The following is a 23,602-nucleotide window of genomic DNA, read 5'->3' on the forward strand; positions in this document are numbered from 1 at the left end:
AAACCTTCCATATCAGACTTCCTTCCAGTCCTGCCCAGATATTTTGTGAATGCTCAGTGGAAGTTTGCAAATGGCGTTGTCTTCAAAGGCACCCTCTCTCTCTGTCTCTCAGGGATCTCTCCTGTTTCCTGTGCAGGTGGAATGGGGCAGGGACCTTGGGGAAGACTGATCATCTCTTTGGTACTAGCCCCAAGTGGAATTTATTTTTGACAAATGGGGCAAGCCCTCCCACTCACACGTGGATTCCCCTCCACATTTCGGGCAAGAATACAGAGAAGGAAGGTAAGGAGGGGACGGATTCTTTAACAGTAGGGAGGTCTGGAACTGCCCCTGAAGCTCTTAACATGCCCCAGGCATTTCTCCCTGTTCTGTGTTCTCCAACTTCAGCCAGGGTTGGATTTACTAACTAATAATGTTTTGGGGATGACAGAGATCCTATTCCCTCCTCCAGTCTCCCCTCCTTCAGCCCACTGCAGACTTTTGGCTGTCTGCCTCCTCCGTTTCTACTTCCTCCTTTCTCTCTCCCCCTTCTGTCCCTGCTTTGCCTTTCTCCTCCTTTTAACCTGCTCATCACCCCTTTTCATTCTCCCCCCCTACCTCAGCAGACCCCTGTTTGAACATACTGCCTGGCTCCAGGACACACATTTCATTACATGTGCTGAGCCAGGACTCTGCAAGGAGAGAAAGTGAGTCACATCTGCTTGGAGAGTTCATCACCCAATCTTGGAGAAAGGAGGACCCTCCTGCCACGTTACTCACTGTCACTTGCTGCTCTTGCTCCTTGCTGAGAGTCCTGCCCAAATAGGGCTTTCCTTTCTTCGAAGCAGGAGGGAAGGTCAGCGGAGGTAACCACGAGTCCTGCTTTGGAAAGGAAAAATTATTGCTGGGATTCCAAACCAGACTGGATAGCCTCAGAAAGGAAACAGAGGTTTTAAAATATATATACATATTTAATACTGCGCCTGCAAATAAATTTGCCCGAGGGTGTTTGTAAGATAAATGCAAACATTCATTTAAAAGAATACACTACCCCACTGTAAATATCAACCTAAAAACTCCTCAGTACCAAGAAATCATCACAATAAAAATGGCCACAGATTTACTTACCAAAGGCGTGAGGCAATTGTACATGCAAACAAATGCTAAGAAGTACAAATTTAAAAACTCACATTTAAGCGATGAGAGATAAATTGTGCCTGCAAAGACATGTGCAGTTCTCTTGGGTTTTTTTTTAAAAAAAACTGTCAATATATTTTTGTTGGTTTTCAGATTTTTCTGTACACTTGGGGGCTCCTCCAGGTTGCCAGAAACAACTTTATTCTCAAGTGGCGCCAACTTGCCGATTTAAGTATCTGCACATTATGGCCACTTGGGAGTTAGATATACAACTGAAGGCTGCCAGGGGAACTCATAGCCTCAACAGGAACATCAGTTATTGCTTGTAATGTCAGGTATTTCCAACCAGGAAAAAGAGAGAAAATTTCCCATTACACAACTCAGTAGCTACCTGCCAAGCTGTTTCCATCCTTGGAAACCTGTCTGAATGATAGCTGAACCACATGGGATGAATCACACGAGGACGCTCAAGTGAAGGGAGACGCTGGGAAGTGTAGTTTGAATTTCACCCCTCTCTACCGAGCCGCAGAGATCGCTCCACAGAGGGTTTATTAATTTCCTTTTTGCCTCCCCGGCTGCTCTGTCAATTAACAAACCCTCTGAGGAGCAGTCTTTGTTGGCTCTGTAGAGAGAGATGAAATTTAAACTACACTTCCCAGCTAACATTGCATCTCCCTTCACTTGAGTGTCCACGTGTAATTCGTCTCATGTGGTTTAGCTCTGAATCTTCCTCTTCTCTCAGCCAGGAGGCACACTCAGGTTTGGGAATCAGAAGTCCTTACTGGGAGGAGTAAAAACACATGAACTATTTAATAATTGTGCTGTGCACTTGTATACCACTGTTCTAATAATAACATTTGATTCATATACTGCCCTTCAGGACAACTTAGCACCCACTCACAGAGTGGTTTGCAAAGTGTGTTATTATCTTTGCAACAGTCACCCTGTGAGGTGGGAGAGGATGAGAGAGCTTGGAGAGAACTGTGACTAACCCAAAGTCACCCAGCTGGCCTCAAGCAGAGGAGTGGAGAATCAAACCTGGTTCTCCAGATTAGAGTCCTGCTGCTCTTAACCACTACCCCTCAACACGGTGAACAAAGTCAGTGTTATTATTATCTCTGCAATACAGCTGAGGAGCTGCGCTTAGGAGGGGCTTACCAAAGGCCTCCTGCAGAGTTCATGGCAATAGTGGGAGTCGAACTAGCAGAGTGCTGATTTGTACCCCAACCACTTAGCCTCTATGCTACCGCAGCTCTGGCTCATACAGCCCCCACAAGATGTTCAGGTCTTACAAACCAGCCAGTAGGCACAACGTCAGGGGAGAGCACATCTCTGACCACCTGTGGACTTCACAGAGCAGGACTTGCCCACTTCCCCTTCCTGCTGCAGTTTTGCTCTTGAGAAAAAGCACAGAGGGCACGGCCGAGTTGACCAGCGGGACACAGGGAACTGGTGGAAATCAGCGGGACACTGGGAACTGGCGGAAATCAGCGGGACACAGGGAACTGGTGGAAATCAGCGGGACACAGGGAACTGGCGGAAATCAGCGGGACACAGGGAACTGGCGGAAATCAGCGGGACACAGGGAACTGGCGGAAATCAGCGGGACACAGGGAACTGGTGGGAATCAGCGCACTCTGGCCCACAAGAAAAAATGTCATTCCGGCAGAGGAACTGCATGTTTGCAGACATCCCGCCAATGTTGAACATTTCTAAACTGATTTTATCATTCTCATTAGGGCTTCCCCTTAAATAATGAAAAAATAGATTTTACAATAAATAGAGAACAGTACGTCTTCTATTTTACATGCTTGCTGACTTCCCTAGCATCCAGCGACAGACAGACAACAGGAGCAATTCGACTAACAAACAGAAAGGGAGAGCCGTACCGAGAGAGGCCAGGTTCCCGTAATTCTCCTCCGTGACTTCCCTGTGCAGAGCCCTTTGGCCCGGATCCAGCAGCGCCCACTCCTCCTCCGAGAAATCCACAGACACGTCCTCAAAGGTCACCAGAGCCTGAAAGAAAAAAGGAACATTTTTCTCTTCAGCCAGGATTCATAAAGACAACGAGCCAGGAGTTCTCTGACAGGAAGCAAAGAAACTTTTTTCAGGTGGCATTCCCAGCCCTTTTTGTCAGCAGTTTTGAGAGAAGCGAAGGGAAGAGATTCCTTCAGACAGAGGGGATGTGAAGAGGACGGGGCCCCTGGGGTCTCCCCTCCCTTCTCCCCACTGCTTCCTTCCCTACCTGATCTGGCTGCACAGATGGTGTGTCTGCTCCATCACACTGAAGGGAAGGCCCAGAATATCCACCCGGCATCCTCCCAGGGCCTGTGAGGGAGACAAAGGAAGGGGTTTAGCTCTCCTTGTTAAACCCCTCTCTACCCTGGGCCTTCTATGCCTCAGAGGTCTTTCTCTTTCATGTCAGTAAAGACATGTAGAGAGGATAGATCTCATGGTGTTTGGAGGGAATGGGCCTTCTCTTGTTATGGCTCTTCCTGTTCAGTGGAACCCCTTCCCTGGGAGATTAGATCAGCCCCTTCTTCATACAGCTTCCCTTCCCAGGTAAAAACAGATGATTCACAGTAATTAAAATAAACCCAGCAGTGAGAATCACAGAATAGAGGGCCTCAAGACCAAAATCACAACAGAACCCATCAAGGAATAAAAGAGGAGAGCCCCAACTAGTCTCCAAAAGAGATGCAACAACCGCCCCCCCCCCTGTGAAAAGCAGAAAGGGAATGAACCATTCTAGGTTACCAGGGAAGATAGTGACATCATTTTGGAGCCGCCACCTCCAAGTCCCTGCTCCTCCCTCAAGGCAGTCCAGTGCCAGCAACTGCAATTATTATGTCTGTTTGTTTTCATTTCATTTTTGAATATTTATAAATACATTTTAAAGACTATTTTAACAGTTTAAGTGTTCTAATCTTTGAGGTACACCGCCTTGGGAACTGTATTTGGGTGGAAAGAGGCATATAATTATCCTACTATATAATTAAGCGTGTTTCAGATAACTGGCTTTATACCCTGGTGTACCACCAGAGGTCACTGCCGCGGAGGAAAGCCCAAGCAAGGCACCATGTCCCTCCAGAAAACATGCCATGGCAGGAAGGCCAGGCCGGATCAGGAGGGGAACAGGTGGCAATACTCACCCCCCACCTTAACCCAGCTAATATTAGGAGCGGAGCAGGTGGCAATGCCTGTCCAATGCCTTAACCCAACCGGTATTAGGAACGGAGCAGGTGGCAATGCCCGCCCCCTGTCTTTACCCAGCTGGTATTAGGAGCGGAACAGGTGGCAATACCCACCCCCACCTTAACCCAGCTAATATTAGGAGCGGTCCAATACACAAACTATACACAGGGGAAAAAAATAACAGTCACCTGAAAAATTAGTATGTACAAATGCAATTATTTTATAAATATTTTCACATAATTAAAGATGAAAAAACTATTAAGATTGGTGCTCATTACACATGATAGAAAGAACAAAGCTCAGTCCACAGCGTTCTTAAAGGTAGGGTCTCTAATTTCCGTGTTAATTTCACTTAGACGCTGAAGATATTGACAAATAACCACTTCTGGAATTGACCCTCTTTGTCCAGGAATGGAAACAATTTGTCACAAGCTGTCCTCCACTGACCAGAAAACATCAACGGTCAAGGTAAGTATGTTGAATAGTGACCCTCAAATGGTCCTTTTTGAATTGTATTTTCTCTTTCTTTGCAGGTTGGTGGAACTACGAAGATGTAAAGGGTCCCCCGCCCTACAAGTGGGCTTGTTTCGTGTTCTGTCCACTTCCTCAGGGGCCAGATGTTTCTCCACCAAAGGAACACTTTTCAAAGAATCACCACAATCTCTCGTGCATTCTTATTCAGCGCACATCTTGATGCAAGCCGAAACAAGCCGACTTGTAGGGCGGGGGGACCACAACCGCATTAACCCAGCTGGTATTAGGAGCGGAGCAGGTGGTAATGCCCACCCCCACCTTAACCCTGCTGGTATTAGAAGCGCGGCAGGTAGCAATACCCGTCTCCTTCAGCCACCTGGGATCAGGAGCGGAGCAAGTGGCAATGCCTGCCCCCATCTTCACCCTGCTGGTATTAGGAGCAAAGCAGGTGGCTGTTGATATCTAAGTGTCAAAAGCCAGTGTGCAGAGGCTTTAGATCAGAACGATCAGTATGACAGGTAGACACATCAGGTGACATAGAGTCAGATGGTTAACATAAGAGTCAGGTGACCATGAAGTGAATGACTCAGCTAAACTCATGCATGTATCTGATTGGGTGTCTACATGTATATATAGCTACCATGTACAGTATGGTCGGGGCTTCTTGCTAGTCCAGGTGTAGGCGAAGCACTTTGTCTCTCTGGACTGTAAACTTGTATATATTGCTCTTTACCCACCTATAAATAAACTGTATTATACACCTTTGCTAAACCAACAAGGTGTGGACTCTTTGTGGATCCTCCTTAAGCTGGTGCAGTCACGCTGAATACACACCCTCCAACAGGGTTATGGGCCCAGATAGACTGCGCCAAGGAGGCTGCTGAGGAGGCTCTACTGAAGTAGAGACGCAACAGAGTCGGTGGTGGATGTTGGCACCTGACGGCCGCGATCCCTCGGAGGAGGAATTATTGGCGGTGGAAAGTGTCAGTGACCAGGAGGAGGAGGAGGCAAACGAGCTCCCTCAGACCGGTGCAGAAGCAAGTATGGCACAGAGTACGGTCGTGTTGGTGGAGAAGCTGACCTCCGTGAACTACTCCATTTGGTCGTTGCGTATGGAGCATTTTCTAAAGAGAGAGGGGCTGTGGAAAAGTGTCAGCAACCCCCCAGCAGCCCCCAATGATGCGGAAAAGATTGCAGATGAGCGTGCTTTAGCTCATATCGTGCTGGCTGTGGGAGATGACCAATTGCTTCACATCAGGGACTCGGCTACTAGTTCAAAGGCCTGGCAAGATTTGAAGCTGATACATGCAAGAACATCTGCAGGGTCATTAATTATGCTGACACGTCGCCTCTACAGACTTGCTCTCAAGCCGGGGGAGAGCATGCAGAAGCATATAAACAGTTTGACGGAATGTTTCCAGCAACTGGCTGCTCGTGGAAAGCCCACGGAGGACTCTGACAAGGCATACATTCTATTATCAAGTGTGCCTGATGTATATTTTCCTCTTATTGCAAGCCTTGAGAGCCTGGAGCCAGATAAACTCACTTATTCCTATGTTACGTCTCGTCTTCTTGAGGAAGAGGCTCGTGTTTCAACATACGGAGGCTGGCATTCAAGGACGGAGCAACGAGCAAACGGAGGGGCCCATCGAGGGGTTTCAGCTACTGACGGCGGAGGAGTTGCTAACAAGCAGCGGGAGGTCACCCAGCTGTCAGCAGCAGCCGTGAGAAAATGTTACAGCTGCGGCTCCACTTCTCACCTTCGTCGGTTTTGCCCGGACAGGAGAAGAAAACAACAGAAGCAGAAGCAAGGACGTGTACAGGAGCCTCGGTTTCCAGATCAACATGCGAGGCTGGTCACTGCATCTACTGTAAATACGCATTCCCAGTGGACAGTTGACAGTGGCGCTACCGATTCCTTCGCCCGATCTGAGGAGGTGCTGTATGATTTACAAACAAGCAACCTGCAGTCCGTGTTGTTGGCAGATGGGAGAGAATCTCCAGTCAGTGCCATGGGAGCTGTACGGTTTACAGCTCTGGAGGAGGACTTTGCGCCTGTATATTGTGTTCCCTCTTTGGACCATAATCTATTATCAGTAAGTAGGTTGACCCAAAAGGGGTTTGAGGTCCGGTTTGTGGGGGACAAATGCCAAATAAGCAAAGCTGGCAAAGTTCTGGTCACTGGGGAACTGAGAAACAATGTTTATATTGTAGAGAATAGGCAGGCAAAAGCTGACACGGTTACAAACAAGTGTAGCCATGACAATTGTGTGCATTTATTGCACAGGCGTTTAGGGCACGCTAGCTTTGGGGTTATAAACAAAACTCTAACACTCCTGAAGGGAGAAAAGGTGTCAAGCTGCTCAGAGTTCCTAGACTGCACTGTTTGCAAAGCAGTCAAAACAAAGGCATTCCCTGTAGCTAAGAAAAGTGGCCGGGTGTCTACAAAGCCACTTGAAATAATTCACATGGATCTGATTGGTCCATTCCCCAAAAGCCATTCTCAAAATTGTTATGCCCTGGTCCTAACGGATGATTTTAGCCGGTACTCATGGCTGTATGTTATGAAACACAAGTCTCAAACGTTTGATTTGTTTAAGGTTTGGGCAAAAAGGGTACAAAAACAGTTGGGGCTGGACATAAAGGCCATCCAGTCTGACCAAGGGGGGGAATTCTTGTCTGCACAATTCTCTCACTGGTGTGATAAATATGGTGTTTTGCACAGGGTAGCAAATACAAGTGTGCCACAAGAAAATGGTCTGGCAGAAAGGCATGGTGCCATTATACAAGAAAAAATGGCTGCTATGTTAGCTGATGCTGGTTTGCCAAAAACTTACTGGGCTGAGGCAATTATCTGTGCCTGTTATGTGGTAAATCGTCTGTGGTCCCGTGCTGTGAATGAAATACCTTTTAGGTTACTTTTCAACAGGGACCCTAACCTAAAGTTACTAAGGGTGTTTGGCATGACTTCTTGGGTGCATATCCCTTTAAAACAGCGGAGAAAAGGGGGCCCAAAAGCCTCTAAGATGATATTCATTGGATACCAGAGTGGCATGAAGGCCTACAGGTTTACAAATGAAAACAAAAAGGTATCGTACAGCAGGTCTGCTAGTATATGTGAGCATGGAAGTTGGAAAAGGCTTCACGGGTATGAGAGTGAAAGCCAGATTGTGTTGCCAGTTACCGATGAAATGCCTGAAACAAGTCCAGAGGGGGACGTGAGTGTGAAAGAGGAGATTAGTTCTCCAGCCAGGCAGGTAACACAGGACGCACAGAGGTCTAGTCCTCCTATACGTGTGTCCAGTCGTCCTAATAAAGGTGTCCCACCTCAAAGGTTTGGTTTTGAAGCTGCAGCAAACTGTGTACTGGTTAAAGAGCCAGCTAGCTATTCAGAACTTCTCACTTATGAGGGGGAAGAGAAAAAGGCTTGGCTCGAGGCCATGAAGGCCGAATATCAGTCTCTAACTGACCATGAAGTGTTCACAGTTGTACCTAAGCCAAAAGACACAAATATTATTGGTTGTAGGTGGCTGTATAAGGTAAAGCAACTTCCCTCAGGAGATATGCAGAGGAAAGCGTGTTTGGTAGCCCGTGGTTTTTCTCAGGTACAATTCCAGGATTATGACCAGGTATTTTCTCCTACTGTTAGGCCTGAAACAGTAAAATTAGCCTTATGTAAGGCAGGGGCTCAACACAAAAACATAGATCATTTTGATGTTTGTACAGCCTATCTCCATGCTCCTACACAGGAATGTTTATACATGGAGCAGATACCAGGGTATGAGGTGTCAAATAAACATATGGTGCTCAAACTAAACCGAGCCTTGTATGGGTTGCGTCAATCAGCACGAGCTTGGTTTCAATACCTGTCACAATCACTAAAAGCAGCAGGTTTTGAGCAGGGCAAAGGTGATGCCTGCATATTTACAAAAATGGTAGGAGGTTCAGAAGTCCAACTCCTTATTTTTGTAGATGACATATTGTGTACATATGAAACAGAAGAACAATTATGTTGGTTTAAACAAATAGCCAAAGATATTTGCAAAGTGAAACATTTGGGTCCTATCTCCAATTATTTGGGAGTGCAAGTGTCCAAAACTGAGGATGGATTTTTCCAACTGAATCAGAGAGATAAAATTACAAAGTTGCTCTCAGAGTATGGATTAACTGAAGCACATGGTGTGTCCACTCCTATGACTACAGGGTATATCAGGGAGCCAGATGATTTTCCCTGGGAAGATGTACAAAGATATCAGTCATTGGTGGGCAGTCTTTTGTATCTCTCATGTTGGGGCCGTCCAGATATAACACAAGCAGTAAACATGCTATGCCAAAGGTGTGCTAAGCCTTTCCATAGGGATTGGATAGCAGCAAAACGCGTCTTGAAATATCTTAAGGCTACTCTCAATTTCTCTTTGGTTCTAAAAGCCACTGAACCTATGCAGATCACTATGTTTTGTGATGCTAGTTGGGCAGATCGCCCTGACGGTAAATCCACTACAGGACTAGCCATATTTGTAGGAGGTGCTCTCATTGCACATAAGACATTAAAACAGTCTTTGTTAGCACATTCATCGTGTGAGGCAGAGGTCGCTGCCATGAGTCAAGGTATCTTAGAGCTGGAAGTAATACAACAGCTCATGTCTGACATGAAACTGCATTGTGCAGTACCTATTGCTGTTTATGGAGATAATACAGCAGCACAACAGTTAGCCCAAGATGGTGGAACCAAAACACGCAGTAAACACATCTTAATCAGGTATTTGAACGTAAGATGTGCTGTAGAGCAAGGATTCATAACATTGTTTAGATGTACATCTGGTGACAATATTGCAGACATGTTTACTAAAAGTTTGTATGCTGTACCATTTGAACGATTACGTGATGCCTTAAACTGCTCTCATACTGGCTTGGAGGAGTGTTGATATCTAAGTGTCAAAAGCCAGTGTGCAGAGGCTTTAGATCAGAACGATCAGTATGACAGGTAGACACATCAGGTGACAGAGAGTCAGATGGTTAACTTAAGAGTCAGGAGACCATGAAGTGAATGACTCAGCTAAACTCATGCATGTATCTGATTGGGTGTCTACATGTATATATAGCTACCATGTACAGTATGGTCGGGGCTTCTTGCTAGTCCAGGTGTAGGCGAAGCACTTTGTCTCTCTGGACTGTAAACTTGTATATATTGCTCTTTACCCACCTATAAATAAACTGTATTATACACCTTTGCTAAACCAACAAGGTGTGGACTCTTTGTGGATCCTCCTTAAGCTGGTGCAGTCACGCTGAATACACACCCTCCAACAGTGGCAATGCCCACCCCCCTTCAGCTAGTTGGGATCAGGAGAGGAGCAGGTGGCAATGCCAGCCCCCTGCCTTACCCAGCTGGTATTAGGAGTGGAATGTGAAAAAGAGAGTATCACGGTAGAAGCAGCTACCCAACAGGAAAAAAAACCGTGATCAACTTACTAAAGAGTTTATAAATAGTCACTTAGGAAATATATACCAAATATAATTTAGTGGTGTGACAATCTCTCAGGGGTCTCATAAACTATACATACATTATACATACATTAAACTTGGATACATACAAAAGGCAAAACATCTCACAAAGATTATACTGGCAAATACAAAGTGCCAAGTGCAAGAATTCATATGCCAATGGCAAAGAACAAAGTGCCAGCTGTTAAACTCAAATCAATTTTACGAAGTGCTAATGCCTGAAATTGACAAACTCGTTGTCTAACATGTAACCAAGTACCGCCGATCGTAATTATTGGAGGTACAGATGAATAAATATAATAAAGTCCAATGTTCTGTACACTGATCTAAAGGTATGGAGTAAGCACTGAGGGGTAACTGTGACGGGAGGCCAGCAGAGTAAGCCCATTTCAAGCCTTCTTCTTGGCGGTTACATTAACATAAGGATCAAATACAAGTGCAAGCAGACATTTCACATTTACCTCTCCATTAACAGCAATCGTCCTCCATTTTGAGCAATTGCTGTTAATGGAGAAGTAAACGTGAGATGGCAATGCCCACTCCCACTTTCGCCAGCTGGTATTAGGAGTGGAGCAGGTGGCAATGCCCCCCTCGCACCTTCACCTGGCTGGGATCAGGCGCAGACCGGGAGGTAATGCCCTTCTTCCCTTCACCCAGCCGGGACAAGGATCGGAGCAGGTGGCAATACTCACTCCCTTCAACCTACCAGAACAAGCCATTGAGCAGGCGGCCATACCCACCCCCCTTCACCCATCTGTAATCAGGCGTGGAGCAGGAGGCAATGCCACCCCCTTTTACCCGGCCTGTATCAGGTGTGGAGCAGGTAGCAAAGCCCCCCCACCTGTTCACGTGACCGAGATCAGGCATGGAGCAGGAAGCAGTGCCCGTTCCCCTTTCACCCAGCTGGGATCAGGAGCGGAGCAGTTCACAATGCCCACCCCCCTTTACCCAGGCTGTATTAGGCGTGGAGCAGGTAGCAAAGCCCACCCACCCCTTCATGTGGCTGAGATCACGCGTGGAGGAGGTGGCAATGCCCACTCCATCCTTCATCAGCCAGGATCAGTGATGGAGGAGGAGGGAATGCCTGCCTACCCACCCTCCCCGTTCTAGAGCCCGTTGTATTTTTCCCCACAACGGGCTTTGTTTCTAGTTTGAAACAAATCAATAAAATAAATGCTATCCGAAGCCTGGCTTCATGGGTTGTTCAAATATGTGTGCACTGGGGGGGGGGGGGTTCTCAACAGGAGAAAATGCTCCATGAAAGAACTGTTGGGAAGGAAGAACTAAAAGGAATAGATTATTCTTCATTCCCGTTTCACAACCTGCTCCTTTTAGGAAAGGCCTCTCTCTCCTGCCGCCTACTGGCTGGAATCCCAAGGGCTGGCCTGGAGCTAGAGAACGGCTGTGGCGCCTCTTGACATCATGACAGCAGCTCAAGGCAAACAAGCATCCCGCCTTTGAGGACTGAAGAAGGGTGTGCCGGCAGCCCTCGGATTTCAGGGTTGCTGAGGAGGAGGAAGCTGAGCTGAAAGATACCCCCCCCCCATTAAACCGACCCTCCTTACCCAGCGAAGGGGCCCCTCCATCGCCCTCCTGCTTGTCCTCCCCAAAGAGGAATCTCTGCCATGGCACTGTTGGAGCCTCTTTAGCTTCTTCCGATGGGTCCTGAAACAGGAGAGAAGGAAGAGGGAAAAGGGTCAGGAAAGGAAGGGGGCCGGGGAATGCCTGGGAAAGGGGGCCGAGTGGGCTCTTCCTTGGGTGATTTCTTGCAAAGTCCTGGGGAGGGGGCCATGCGGACAGCCTCCCCCACATCTCTGGGGGTCCCAGGTGGAGTCCCTCACCTGCTCTTCCTGCTCTTCTGCCCGGGCGCCGGTCTCTGGCTGGGACTCCCCGGCCCGGCTCTCCATCTCGGGGCTCAGCGGCCCGGACCCCCTAGATCTTCCGCCTCCTTTATCCAGCAAGAGCAGGAGGAGAGGCTCAGAGCGGGCGGCGAAGGGCTGGTCGAGAGCAAAGAAGGGGGGCTGAATCCACACATGGGGGGGGGCAGCATGCCCTCCTCCGTCCACCATCTGGGGGTGCCTTTGGATGCAGCCCCCCCCCGCGTGCTTCTCAGGCCCCCCCTCCGCCCCCCCTTTTGCTCCCACGTTCCCGCCTTGCATTGCATCCCCCCTTCCCCAAATGCATTTGCAGCTCACCCGATCCTGGGGGTCGAGGCTGATGCCCGCAGCGAGGCCGCCTTCGGTGGGGAAGGGCTCTGGCCGGAAGCGCCTCCCCCGTCCTCCGCCCGCCTCCTTTCCAGGCGTGCAGCCTCGCTGCCTTTAACCCTTGGGCGGCCTTTTCCGAGGAGCCGAGCGGGCGGAGTGGCAAAGGCGGGCTTCGATATCCGGGAGGAGGAGGTGCTCCTTCTGGCCTGGCCTGCATTTTCTCGGCAAGAGAAGCTGGCCTGGTATTCCTGCTGCAAAGTCAAGAACGTGAAGATGCATGGAAGGGGGAGTCGAATAAACAAGGGGAAAGGGCTGGCGGCGACCAGAGGGGCTCGGCCGAAGGAAGAGACCCCCGAGCCGAGGAAGGAGCAGGAGGGTCTTGCAAAGGGAGGCCGGGAAAGGAGGCCGAGGGCAGCTGCCCCGTCCACGATCTGGTGTGTGCGTGTGTCTTCCTTCCTCCCTGCAACGCCACGAGGTCCCTGCAGCCCTCAGCACCTTCCTCGGGGCAGAGAACTCCCACACTCGCCCCCGCTCTGTATGTGGATGCCCCGACACGGGTTCCGTTCCCAGTGGGGATGGGAAATGGTGCCGTCTCAGGAGGGGGAAAGGGTGGGGGTTCAACTTGGCCCAGTCGCATCCTCACTGGTGGGCAGCGAAGGGACCCTCCTCTCCTGCCCCTCCGGCAAACGCGGACTCACTCGGCCTGCCGGGTTTCCTGGTGGGATGCTGGGAGGGGGCAAAGGGTTAAGGGGGCGACATTTGGGGGTGGGGGGGAATGGGGGAAATGGGAGGCGAGTCCAGGGCTTTTTCTTGCTGGCAGAATGACGTTCTTTCTGTGATGTCCTGTCAGTGGCCCGATTTGGCACCCTCTCCATGCTCCAAGGGGGTGCCCCACAGGGCTTGTGGTTGGCAAGCAGATCCCGCCTTGAAACAGCCCAACCGCTGGAGGAAGGGGTCCTTTGGAGCTTCCCTGCAGTGCAGGCCTCAGGCCACTGATGCCAGGAAATGTGGCTCTTCCAGCTGAGGGCAATTGTGGACGTGGCTCTCCATCAGTAGTGGATTGAGTCTCGGTGGGCTGTTGCCTTTCCATCCCGTCCAACCACAAAGTGGGACCCAAACCACTTTCTTCTGTTCCACAATCCTCTTGGAAGGGCTGCTGAGCTCCCTCCTGCGTAGGGGGGGGCAGGGGGAGGTGCTGAGGTCGGCCTTGATGAGCATCTGGGGAGGGATGGTTGGGCAGCTTCCATGCCAGTAGCTAGCTGGAACAGTAGCTAGCTGTGCCCCCAGGAGGCAGGAGGCATTGCCAATTTCCCTTCTAATGCCTCTGCGAGTGTGGGGGGTACAGGGGGTGGGCATCAAATGACCGGGGCACTCCTTTGCCTTTTGAAGCCAATGCTTCAAAGCTCCATTGTGCCCCAGCTATGTATTCAAGAGGGACACATCCCCAGAGTTCACCAGCTCTGGCGACCAGGGACATTTCCTTGTCAAAACCAGGCTGAAAGACGGGAAGGGTAGAAGAACGCCAGAGTTGGAGGGTCCCGCCTCTCCAGCCTCCCTGAAGCCATTTGGGGCTTGGAGATCTCCGGACTACAGAGATCAGTTTCCCTAGAAAAAGCAGCAGGATTGGAGCCGAGGGGCACCTTAGAGATCAACTAGTGTTTTCAGGGTGTAAGCTTTTGAGTGTCATAGCTCCATTCTTGTCTTGAGCTCTGGCTTCAGAGGGTGTTTTTAATTCCCTTCTATGCTTTCAAGTACAAACTAGCCATTGGGTCAGAACCTTTCACACAACCGCACAGGATTCCACTCACACCTAGTATCTGAAGAAGTGACCTGTGACTCATGAAAGCTCATACCCTACCACAAATTTTGTTAGTTTCATAAGTGATACTGGACTCTTGCTCTGTTCTACTGGTACAGACAATCCAACATGGCTACCCATCTTGATCTACCACCCTGCCCTTTCCCAAGAGTCAATGATTAATGCTCAGCACCAGAGACGGACCTCATGGCTGGGTAATCTGTTCTCTCATATTGATTCAGGCTGGTGAGAGGCTCTCGTGGCCCATTCTTACACACCCAGGGTAATGTCAGTCACCACCTTTGAATCAAGTAGGAACTTTCCTCCAGGCCAAGCTGGCCAGGGACCACGGAGGCTTTCTGCCTACCTCTGGGCATTGAGCAGGGATCACTGGGGGAGGTGGGGGAAGGGGGAAGATAGCTGTGAATTCCCTGCATTGTGCAGGGGGCTGGACTAGACGATACTTTGGGTTCCCTCCAGCTCTTTGTTTCTAGGACTCTTCCGGAGATAGGGCTAAAGTAGCCTGCCCCACTACCAAGCCGAGCTGCCCTGGATACGACTTGCTGTTTGCTAAATTAACCAAATAACACCATGCTGTGAACTGGTGATTAACAATACAAAGTTTACTTGTAACAGAACTTGTTAGTGGAATATAACGAGTACAGGCAGATAGACAACCACAAAACAATAATCATTCACAATATACAGGAAATATTCTTCCCATAATATCAGTCCTCAGTCTTCAGTAATTGTATTGACAATGACGAACACAAGACACACACATCAGGTTGTAGTATGTGTTTCAATGCTTTCCTTAGAGCCGCATTTCACAAGTTGCTGTGCAACAAATAGCACAATCTAGAAGAATGGTCTTTGTGTACACAAGACGTATTTTACAAAAGAGAACTCACCCCCGCACACAGCAAACATACGATGTATAAGCCTGCCTTTGAATTAAGGTAGAGCTCCTTCCACCTCTCCTTTCCTTTTGGCTCATTTGGTAACTCCAGAAGTCTGCATGTCTTAACTCCTATTGTCATGGTTAAATTCTCACTCAGATCAATTACACCTGTTGCTTAAAGCAACAGTGACCTTTAAATGAAGGGTGTCTAAGCTACCTCATTATTGGGACCATAAGGTGCATAAGTTTTATAGTCATATATAAGTTTTGTACTAGAACTGATGTTTTCCGTTTGATTAGACTCGGGGCTTTTTTCCAGCAAGAACACAGTCGAACGGACTTCTGGAACCTCTTGTGTCCGATGGCCCCACCCCTGATCTCCAGACAGAGATCAGTTCCCCTGGAGGAAACATCCAATTTGTAAGGGGTCCCCTGTGTTTCTCCCTCATTTCTCTCTTGAGAGTTCCACCACCTCTTTTCCCAGAAAAAAAGCCGTAATTAGACTGATGAAATTGAGGTGTTGGTTTGGAGACACAGAATGTAAAACTGAGAATAAATGCAAACCTAAATCGACATTCATGCCCTCCATCAGCAACCCTCTTATTCAAGCATTTGAGCAGTTGGTCCTCAGAGATATTAGAGAGGCAGAGAAAAAATATGGATATGTTAGATATAAGATTAATAAAATGGAATATTCCTTCTGAATTTGGCCAATGATACCAGCATTATTATAAATCCAGCTGATAAAGAGGGAGCCACAGTAATTTTGAATAGGGGTGTTTCTAATGAGATGGTCTTGTCTTTTGAGAAATATAGATCATTATGTTAAAATCAGATATAATCCCACCCAACATATACTTGGAATTATCAGGGTTATAATAAGAGACTATGGTCGCGGGTCATTAGAGTGAATCTACAGCCAAATTTCTGATTACAGCTACACCTAGGGTACCCATTTTTTAAAAAGTTTTATTGTAACTTGTAGGAAAAATTATAGTAACAATTGTTTCAACAGACAACCCCCCCCCAAATTGTAAAATACAATCCAACATCGTATCTAGTTAACAATATAATGAGCTATTATGAGTACCCATTTTTATTCCCTACCGAAGATGAATAAAGACAGCTTTCCACCCCCGGGGGCAGACCAATAGTCTCAGAGTCTGCTTCAGTATTGGAACCCTTGGCACAATTTTTGGATGAACATTTTGGATGAGCTGTTGAAGGCTTTGTATTGTTGAAGGCTTTCATGGCCGGAGAACGATGGTTGTTGTGGATTTTCCGGGCTGCATAGCCGTGGTCTTGGCATTGTAGTTCCTGACGTTTCGCCAGCAGCTGTGGCTGGCATCTTCAGAGGTGTAGCACCAAAAGACAGAGATCTCTCAGTGTCACAGTATGGAAAAGATGTTGGCAGGTCATTTATATCTACTCAGGAAGGTGGGGTTGGGCTGAGTCATCCTGTAAGAGTTTCCCAGGGTGTGGAATGCTAATGGAGGGAGGCTTCACTGTATCCCAAGGAGGTTCTTTTGCATATGAATTGGTGCTCGATGTGCTAATCTTGGATACATCAAACACCCTCATATATTAGATACTAAGTATCTAATTCGTGTTATTGAAAGAGTATCAATCTCTGTTGATTCTATTCTGCTGACTATTGATGTGAGGGAACTATATACCGTTGAACCATTGATATGTGTTTAATTTTTTTCAGACATGTGGTTTACTTCGACAGTTGCTTTCTCAAGGGGAAAAAGTCAAGGGTCTTTTTTGCCTGGGCAATTTTTACCATGTTTGGTCCTGTACCTATTTGGGTTTTCTTCTGAATTCTGGACAGTTAACTCCCCCTTCAGATTTCAATGTTGCGTTTCAAGGGTTCTCTTCCAGGTTTTCTGCCTGTTCTTTTTCTGCCTGTGTTTCCTTAACATCTTCTTCACGCTTAAAGCAAAATGCCAGGGGGGGGGGGATGTCGCTTACTGGTTGGCTTGATTATTATGGAGATGCCATATTGGACTTGTTTTTCTGTAATTGCCAGCTCACATCTGGGCTTGTCGGTGTTCTTTGCCCCCATCAGCACACTCCAAGACATTCTGGGAACTCCAAGTACCTGTAACCATGCAAGCATAGCAGATCACACCAGTCCCCAGTTCTAAATCCTTCCTATACATATAGGATGCTGTTCGCTGCGGTAACAGTGTGCCAAACTCCTGCACTGTACTTAGATTCTGCTAGAATCTCACTACAGGTTGTATTTCTCTAGGAATCGTTCCCAGAAGTGGCGTGTTCGTTACAAAGGCATCTGGGGAGCCTCCTTCCGGCAGAATCTCAAGGCCTGTCCCCTGCTCTGCTGGAACATCAAGACTGGCAGCAGCCAGAACCCTGGGCCTGACCCCTGGCACAAGATCACCAGATTCTGAGCATTTATATGGTTTTTCTCCTGTGTGGATTCTTTGATGGGAAGAAAGGTTTGAACTTGTCCTAAAGCTCTTTCCACATTCTGAGCATTTATAGGGTTTCTCTCCGGTATGAATTCTTCGATGGGAAGCAAGAGCTGAGCTGTGCGTGAAAGACATTCCACATTCTGAGCACTTATATGGTTTGTCACCTTTGTGTATTCTTTGATGGGAAGAAAGATTTGAACTTGTCGTAAAGCTCTTTCCACATTCTGAGCATTTATATGGTTTCTCTCCGGTATGGATTCTTCGATGGGAAGCAAGAGCTGAGCTGTGCATGAAAGCCATTCCACATTCTGAGCATTTATATGGTTTGTGACCTGTGTGGATTCTTTGATGGCAAGCAAGGTCTGAGCTGCGCATGAAAGTCTTTCCACATTCTGAGCATTTAAATGGTTTCTCCTCTGTGTGTATTATTTGATGGGAAATAAGATCTGTGCTGGATCTGAAGCCCTTTCCACATTCAGAGCATTTAAATGGGAGCTCCCCTGTGTGGACAGATAGATGGTAAGCCAGGGGAGAGTTGTTTCTGAACCTCTTTCCACACACAGAACATTTATAGGGTTTCTCTCCAGTGTGGATTCTTTGATGGGAAACTAGGGATGAGCTGGCTGTGAAGCTCTTTCCACATATCCAGCATTTATATGGTTTCTCTCCAGTGTGGATTCTTTGATGGGAAACAAGAGCTGAGCAGTTTGTGAAATCCTTTCCACATTCCAAACATTTATATGGTTTCTCCCCAGTGTGGAGTCTTTTATGTAAAAGTAGAGAGTTGCTGAGTCTGAAGCTCTTTCCACATTCAGAGCATTTATATGGCTTTTCCTCTGTGTGGATGCTTTGATGGGAAGCCAGGTACTTTTTTTCACTGAAGCTCTTTCCACACTCAGAACAGCTATATGGTTTCTCCCCTGTGTGGGTTCTTTGATGGGAAACTAGTTTTGCCTTGTCTGTGAAGCTCTTTCCACACACAGAACATTTATATGGTTTCTCGCCGGCATGAATTCTTTGATGAGAAACTAGGGATGAGCTGCCTGTGAAGCTCTTTCCACATATCTCGCATTTATATGGCTTCTCTCCAGTGTGGATTCTTTGATGGGAAACAAGACCTGAGCTGTTTGTGAAAGCCTTTCCACATTCTGAACATTTATATGGTTTCTCCCCTGTGTGGATTCTTTTATGTAAAAGTAGGGATTTGCTGAGTCTGAAGCTCTTTCCACATTCAAAACATTTATAAGGCATTTCCCCTGTGTGGATGCTTTGATGGGAAACTAATGAACACTTGACTGTGAAGCTCTTTCCACATTCAGAACATTTATATGGTTTCTTCCCTGTGTGGATTCCCTCAGAGCTGGTAAGGTCATTTACGTTGATATTGGCTCCGATCAACGAAACGCATTTCTTCTGCTGCTTATGCTTTACTTCAATTTTTCTTCCATACTTTCCTTCTTTGTTGTGCTCCCTCAGATCATCTGAAGAAATAAGGAAACAAACCCAATGAGAAAGAAATGAGCCCAGGAATTATCATATATACACAATTCAGTGCTCATCCTAAAGAGCCATTTTTGTTAGACCTGCAAAGGAAACTTCTGGTCCAAGAGGACAATATTTAGTGAAAAGGAAGAAGGCAGGTTATTTACAGGGTCAGTAAGAGGACTGCAAATAACGGGGAGTCTACAACCTTTTCTAATTAAGGAGCCAAACTCTGTCGAAAATTCTCAGTAAGAGGGGGGGAAAGCCCATTTGCATGTCTAAATATATACATCCTAATATAACTAACTAGCAACAAACCCTGCTGTGGAAAAAAATACAACAGGCTCTAGAAAGGGGAGGACAGGCAGGCAGGCATTCCCTCCTCCTTTGTTACTGATCCTGGCGGGATGAAGGTGGGGGGATGGGCAGGGCCGCCTCCACTGCACCTGATCCTGGGGAAAAGTCCAGCAATATTTTATAGGGAACAGTCCAACAATCTCAACAAGGAATAAATTGAACAGTACAGATTAGTAACTGCCTGGAAGAAGATTTACAGAAATGGGACCGAAAGATTAGTGCCCATGTTGCCCTTACTCTTCAGTTTATTCTTTGTTGAAATTGTTGGACTGTTCCCTATAAAATATTGTTGGACTTTTCCCTGTAAAATATTGTTGCATTTTTTGCACTTTAAAATTGTGTAAAACTGTGTAGCATCAATGTTACTCAAGGCACTGTCACTTCATATTTATTATGGTCACTTTTGTACTATTTATTGTCAATAAGCACAGGCACTTAATTATGGACTGATATTTGTATGTGACCTCTTTAATAGGTGACTCATTGTATAGCCTCAGAGTTTGTTTTGGCAGCCTTTATATTTATATTCTTTGCTGTATTATTGAAATATCTTTTGAATATTATTTATTATATTCCATTTACTTATATTACTATTTCATGGTGTTGTCTGTTTGCTTCTGCTCTAGATCCTGGCCGGGTGAAGGCGGACGGCAGGCATTGCTGCCTGCTCCACACCTGATTTGGGCTTGGGATTCCCACCGCGGCATGCTCTCTAGTGCTCTGGCTGCCTCATCTGGGCTTCTCTCCACAGCAGTGCCCCCTAGAGGTGCACCAGGGTAGAAAGTGAGTTGTCTTGAATACTGTCGAAGGCTTTCACGGCCGGAGAACGATGGTTGTTGGGGGTTTTCCGGGCTGTATTGCCGTGGTCTTGGCATTGTAGTTCCTGACGTTTCGCCAGCAGCTGTGGCTGGCATCTTCAGAGGTGTAGCACCAAAAGACAGAGATCTCTCAGTGTCACAGTGTGGAAAAGATGTAGGTCATTTGTATCTACTCAGGAGGGGTGGGGTTGAGCTGAGTCATTCTGTAAGAGTTTCCCAGGGTGTGGAATGCTAATGGCGGGAGGCTTCACTGTATCCTGGGGGGGGTTCTTTTGCATATGGATTGGTGCTTGATGTGCTAATCTTCTCTGCAGGGCTATTGTCGGGTGTGGAGTGTTTTGTTGCAAATAACGGGGAGTCTCAGGAGGGGAGGTCAGTGGTTGCCCCCGCTGACCTCCCCTCCTGCCTCGAAGAAGGGGAAGATCCATTTGTGCAGGACTCTCAGCAAAGAGCGAGAGCAGCAGCTGACGGTGAGTACCATGGCAGGAGGGACGGTCCTTCTGTCTGCAACAACATTTTACAGGGAAAAGTCCAACAATATTTTATAGGGAACAGTCCAACAATTTCAACAAAGAATAAACTGAAGAATAAACTGACCTACATCTTTTCCACACTGTGACACTGAGAGATCTCTGTCTTTTGGTGCTACACCTCTGAAGATGCCAGCCACAGCTGCTGGCGAAACGTCAGGAACTACAATGCCAAGACCACGGCAATACAGCCCGGAAAACCCCCAACAACCATTGTCTTGAATACGCTTAGCCTTTTATATAGTAAAAAGGTAAAGGCAAGCACCGACTGCAAGCACCGAGTCATTACTGACCTATGGGGGGAACGTCACATCACAACGTTTTCTTGGCAGACTTTTGTTACGGGGCGGTTTGCCATTGCCTTCCCCAGTCATCTACACTTTACTCCCAGGAAACTGGGTACTCATTTTATCAAACTCGGAAGGATGGAAGGCTGAGCCAACCTTGAGCCGGTTAATTGAACCCGTCTTCCGCCAGGATCGAACTCAGGTCATGAGCAGAGCTTGGGCTGCAGTACTGCAGCTTTCCACTCCGCACCATGGGGCCTAGTTGAACTTTTGCTTAGTAATCCATAAAACTTTTGCTGCCCAAGTCACCTCACAAGAATAAATACGCAGAGGATTGCTGTTTCAATACACTGCCATAAATCTGCACATTGGATGCTCTTGTATTCATGGCAACTGATTGCTTCTCTTGTTTCCTTCTCTGTAAAGCAACTTTCAGAAGCCGTTTATGTTCCACTGAGATCTCTGCCTTTCATTCCCCTCACATTAGGCCAATTCTAGCATTCCACAAACCCTTCTAGGATCTTAACGTAAGCTTGATATCTTTTTTAAAAAGAGGCATTTTTGCCCATAATGGCAGAGAAGATTCCTCTGAAGTTTAAATACAGGCCATTCATCCCAGAGCCAGGACTCTGCAAGGAGAGAAAGTGAGTCACATCTGCCAGGAGAATTTATCACCTGATCTAGGAGACAGAAGGACCGTCCCTCCTGCCATGGTACTCACCGTCAGCTGCTGCTCTCGCTCCTTGCTGAGAGTCCTGCACAAATGGGTCTTCCCCTTCTTCGAGGCAGGAGGGGAGGTCAGCGGGGGCAACCACGAGTCCTGCTTTGGAAAGGAAAAATTAGTTCTGGGATTCCAAACCAGCCTGGATAGCCTCAGAAAGGGAAAAGAGCTTTTCTAAATAATAAAAAACATTTTTAATGCTGCACCTGTAAACAAATTTGCCGAGGGGTGTTTACAAGATAAAACAATGCATAATTCATTAAAAGAATAAACCACCCCACTGTAAACATTAACCTAAAAACTCATCAGCACCATGAAATCATCACAATAAAAATAGGCACAGAATTAGGTACCAAAGATGTAAGGCAGTTGTACATGCAAAAAAACCATAATGGTAAGAAGTACAAGTTTAAAAACTCAAGTTGAGGTGATGAGAGATGAAGTACATTGTTCATGTGAAGACAATGTGCTTTTCTTTTCTTTTTTTACAATCATCAGTATTTTTGTTGGTATTCAGATTTTTCTTCTAACATCTGTTTTGTTCCCTAGTGGCCCCGACTTGCTAATTTAAAAATCTGTACATTACAGCCACTTGGGAGTTAGATACAGGATTGAAGACTGCCAGGGGAACTCATAGCCTCATCAGGAACATAAGTTATTGCTTGCGCTGTCTGGTACTTCCAACCAGTAAAAAGAGAGTGAAAATTTCCCACCTGCCAAGCTGTTTCCCTCTTTGGAAACCTCTCCGAATGGATCTTCCTTTTCTTTCGGCCAGGAGGCACACTCAGGTTTGGGAATCACAAGCCCTTATTTGAGGAGCAAAAATACATATAGTATTTAATAACTGTGCTTATAAATTGCTTTTCTAAGCAGATTCGTGCCCCCCTCAGCACAGTGAACAAAGTCAATGTTATTATTATCCCCACAATAGAGCTGAAGAGCTGGGGTGAGAGGCGTGCCTGACACAAGACCACCTGCAGAGTTTATGGCAGTAGTGGGAGTCGAACTAGCAAAGTGTGGATTCACACCCCAACCACTTCACCACTGTGCTACAGCTGCTCTGGTGCATACCATCACAACAAATGTTCAATTCTTGCAAACCAGCCAGTATGCACAACATCACACCCTCCTACCAGGGGACAGTGAGCATCTGACCACCACAGAGCAGGACTTTTCCCCTTCCCCTTCCTGCTGCAGTTTTGTCCTTGAGGAAAAGCACAGCGGGCAAGGATGAGCTGTGCAGCAGGATATGAGGAACCGGTGGAAATCGCTGCACTCTCGTCTGCAAGCAGAAATCTCATTCTGGAAGAGGAATCGCATGTTTGGAGACATCCCACCATTCTTGAACATTTCTAAATAGATTTTAGCGTTCTTGTTAGGGCTTCCCTTCAAATAATGAAAACATAGATTTTACAGTTTCCTGCATAGAGATAAAGAAAGCCAGATGTTCTATTTTATATAGTTGGTGACTTCTCTAGCATTCAATGACAGGCAACAGGAGCAATTCGACTAACAAACAGAAAGGGAGAGCCGTACCGAGAGAGGCCAGGTTCATGTAGTTCTCCTCCGTGACTTCCCTGTGCAGAGCCCTTTGGCCCGGATCCAGCAGCGCCCACTCCTCCTCCGAGAAATCCACAGACACATCCGCAAAGGTCACCAGAACCTGAAAAAAGGAAGAAACAATTTCTCCTCAGCGAGAATCCAGAAAGACAACGAGCCAGGAGTTCTCTGAGAGGAACCAAAGAAATTTCGTTTCTTGTGGCACTCACAGCCTTC

The 23,602-nt window shown here is 47.1% G+C and overlaps 1 protein-coding gene across 6 annotated transcripts in view; it reads right to left on the reverse strand.

Annotated features, from left to right (window-relative positions):
- Nucleotides 1-23,602, reverse strand: part of LOC129329127 (zinc finger protein 91-like) — a 53,779-nt gene that overhangs the window by 9,864 nt on the left and 20,313 nt on the right. For 2 of the 6 annotated variants that reach the window (XM_054978559.1, XM_054978558.1), the window contains 4 exons: nucleotides 23,363-23,489; nucleotides 22,540-22,632; nucleotides 21,827-21,925; nucleotides 14,902-19,112 (listed from right to left, as the gene is read on the reverse strand). In XM_054978559.1, coding sequence (XP_054834534.1) covers nucleotides 17,419-19,112; nucleotides 21,827-21,925; nucleotides 22,540-22,632; nucleotides 23,363-23,381 — 1,905 coding nt within the window. In that variant the 5' untranslated portion in view covers nucleotides 23,382-23,489 and the 3' untranslated portion in view covers nucleotides 14,902-17,418. Of the gene's footprint in view, nucleotides 1-14,901; nucleotides 19,113-21,826; nucleotides 21,926-22,539; nucleotides 22,633-23,362; nucleotides 23,490-23,602 lie in introns of those variants that run through there. The other 4 variants (XM_054978560.1, XM_054978561.1, XM_054978563.1 and 1 more) reach the window with 4 other exon arrangements.

The sequence above is a fragment of the Eublepharis macularius genome, chromosome 4 (genome assembly GCF_028583425.1).
Source record: "Eublepharis macularius isolate TG4126 chromosome 4, MPM_Emac_v1.0, whole genome shotgun sequence".
NCBI classification, from domain to species: Eukaryota; Metazoa; Chordata; class Lepidosauria; order Squamata; family Eublepharidae; genus Eublepharis; species Eublepharis macularius.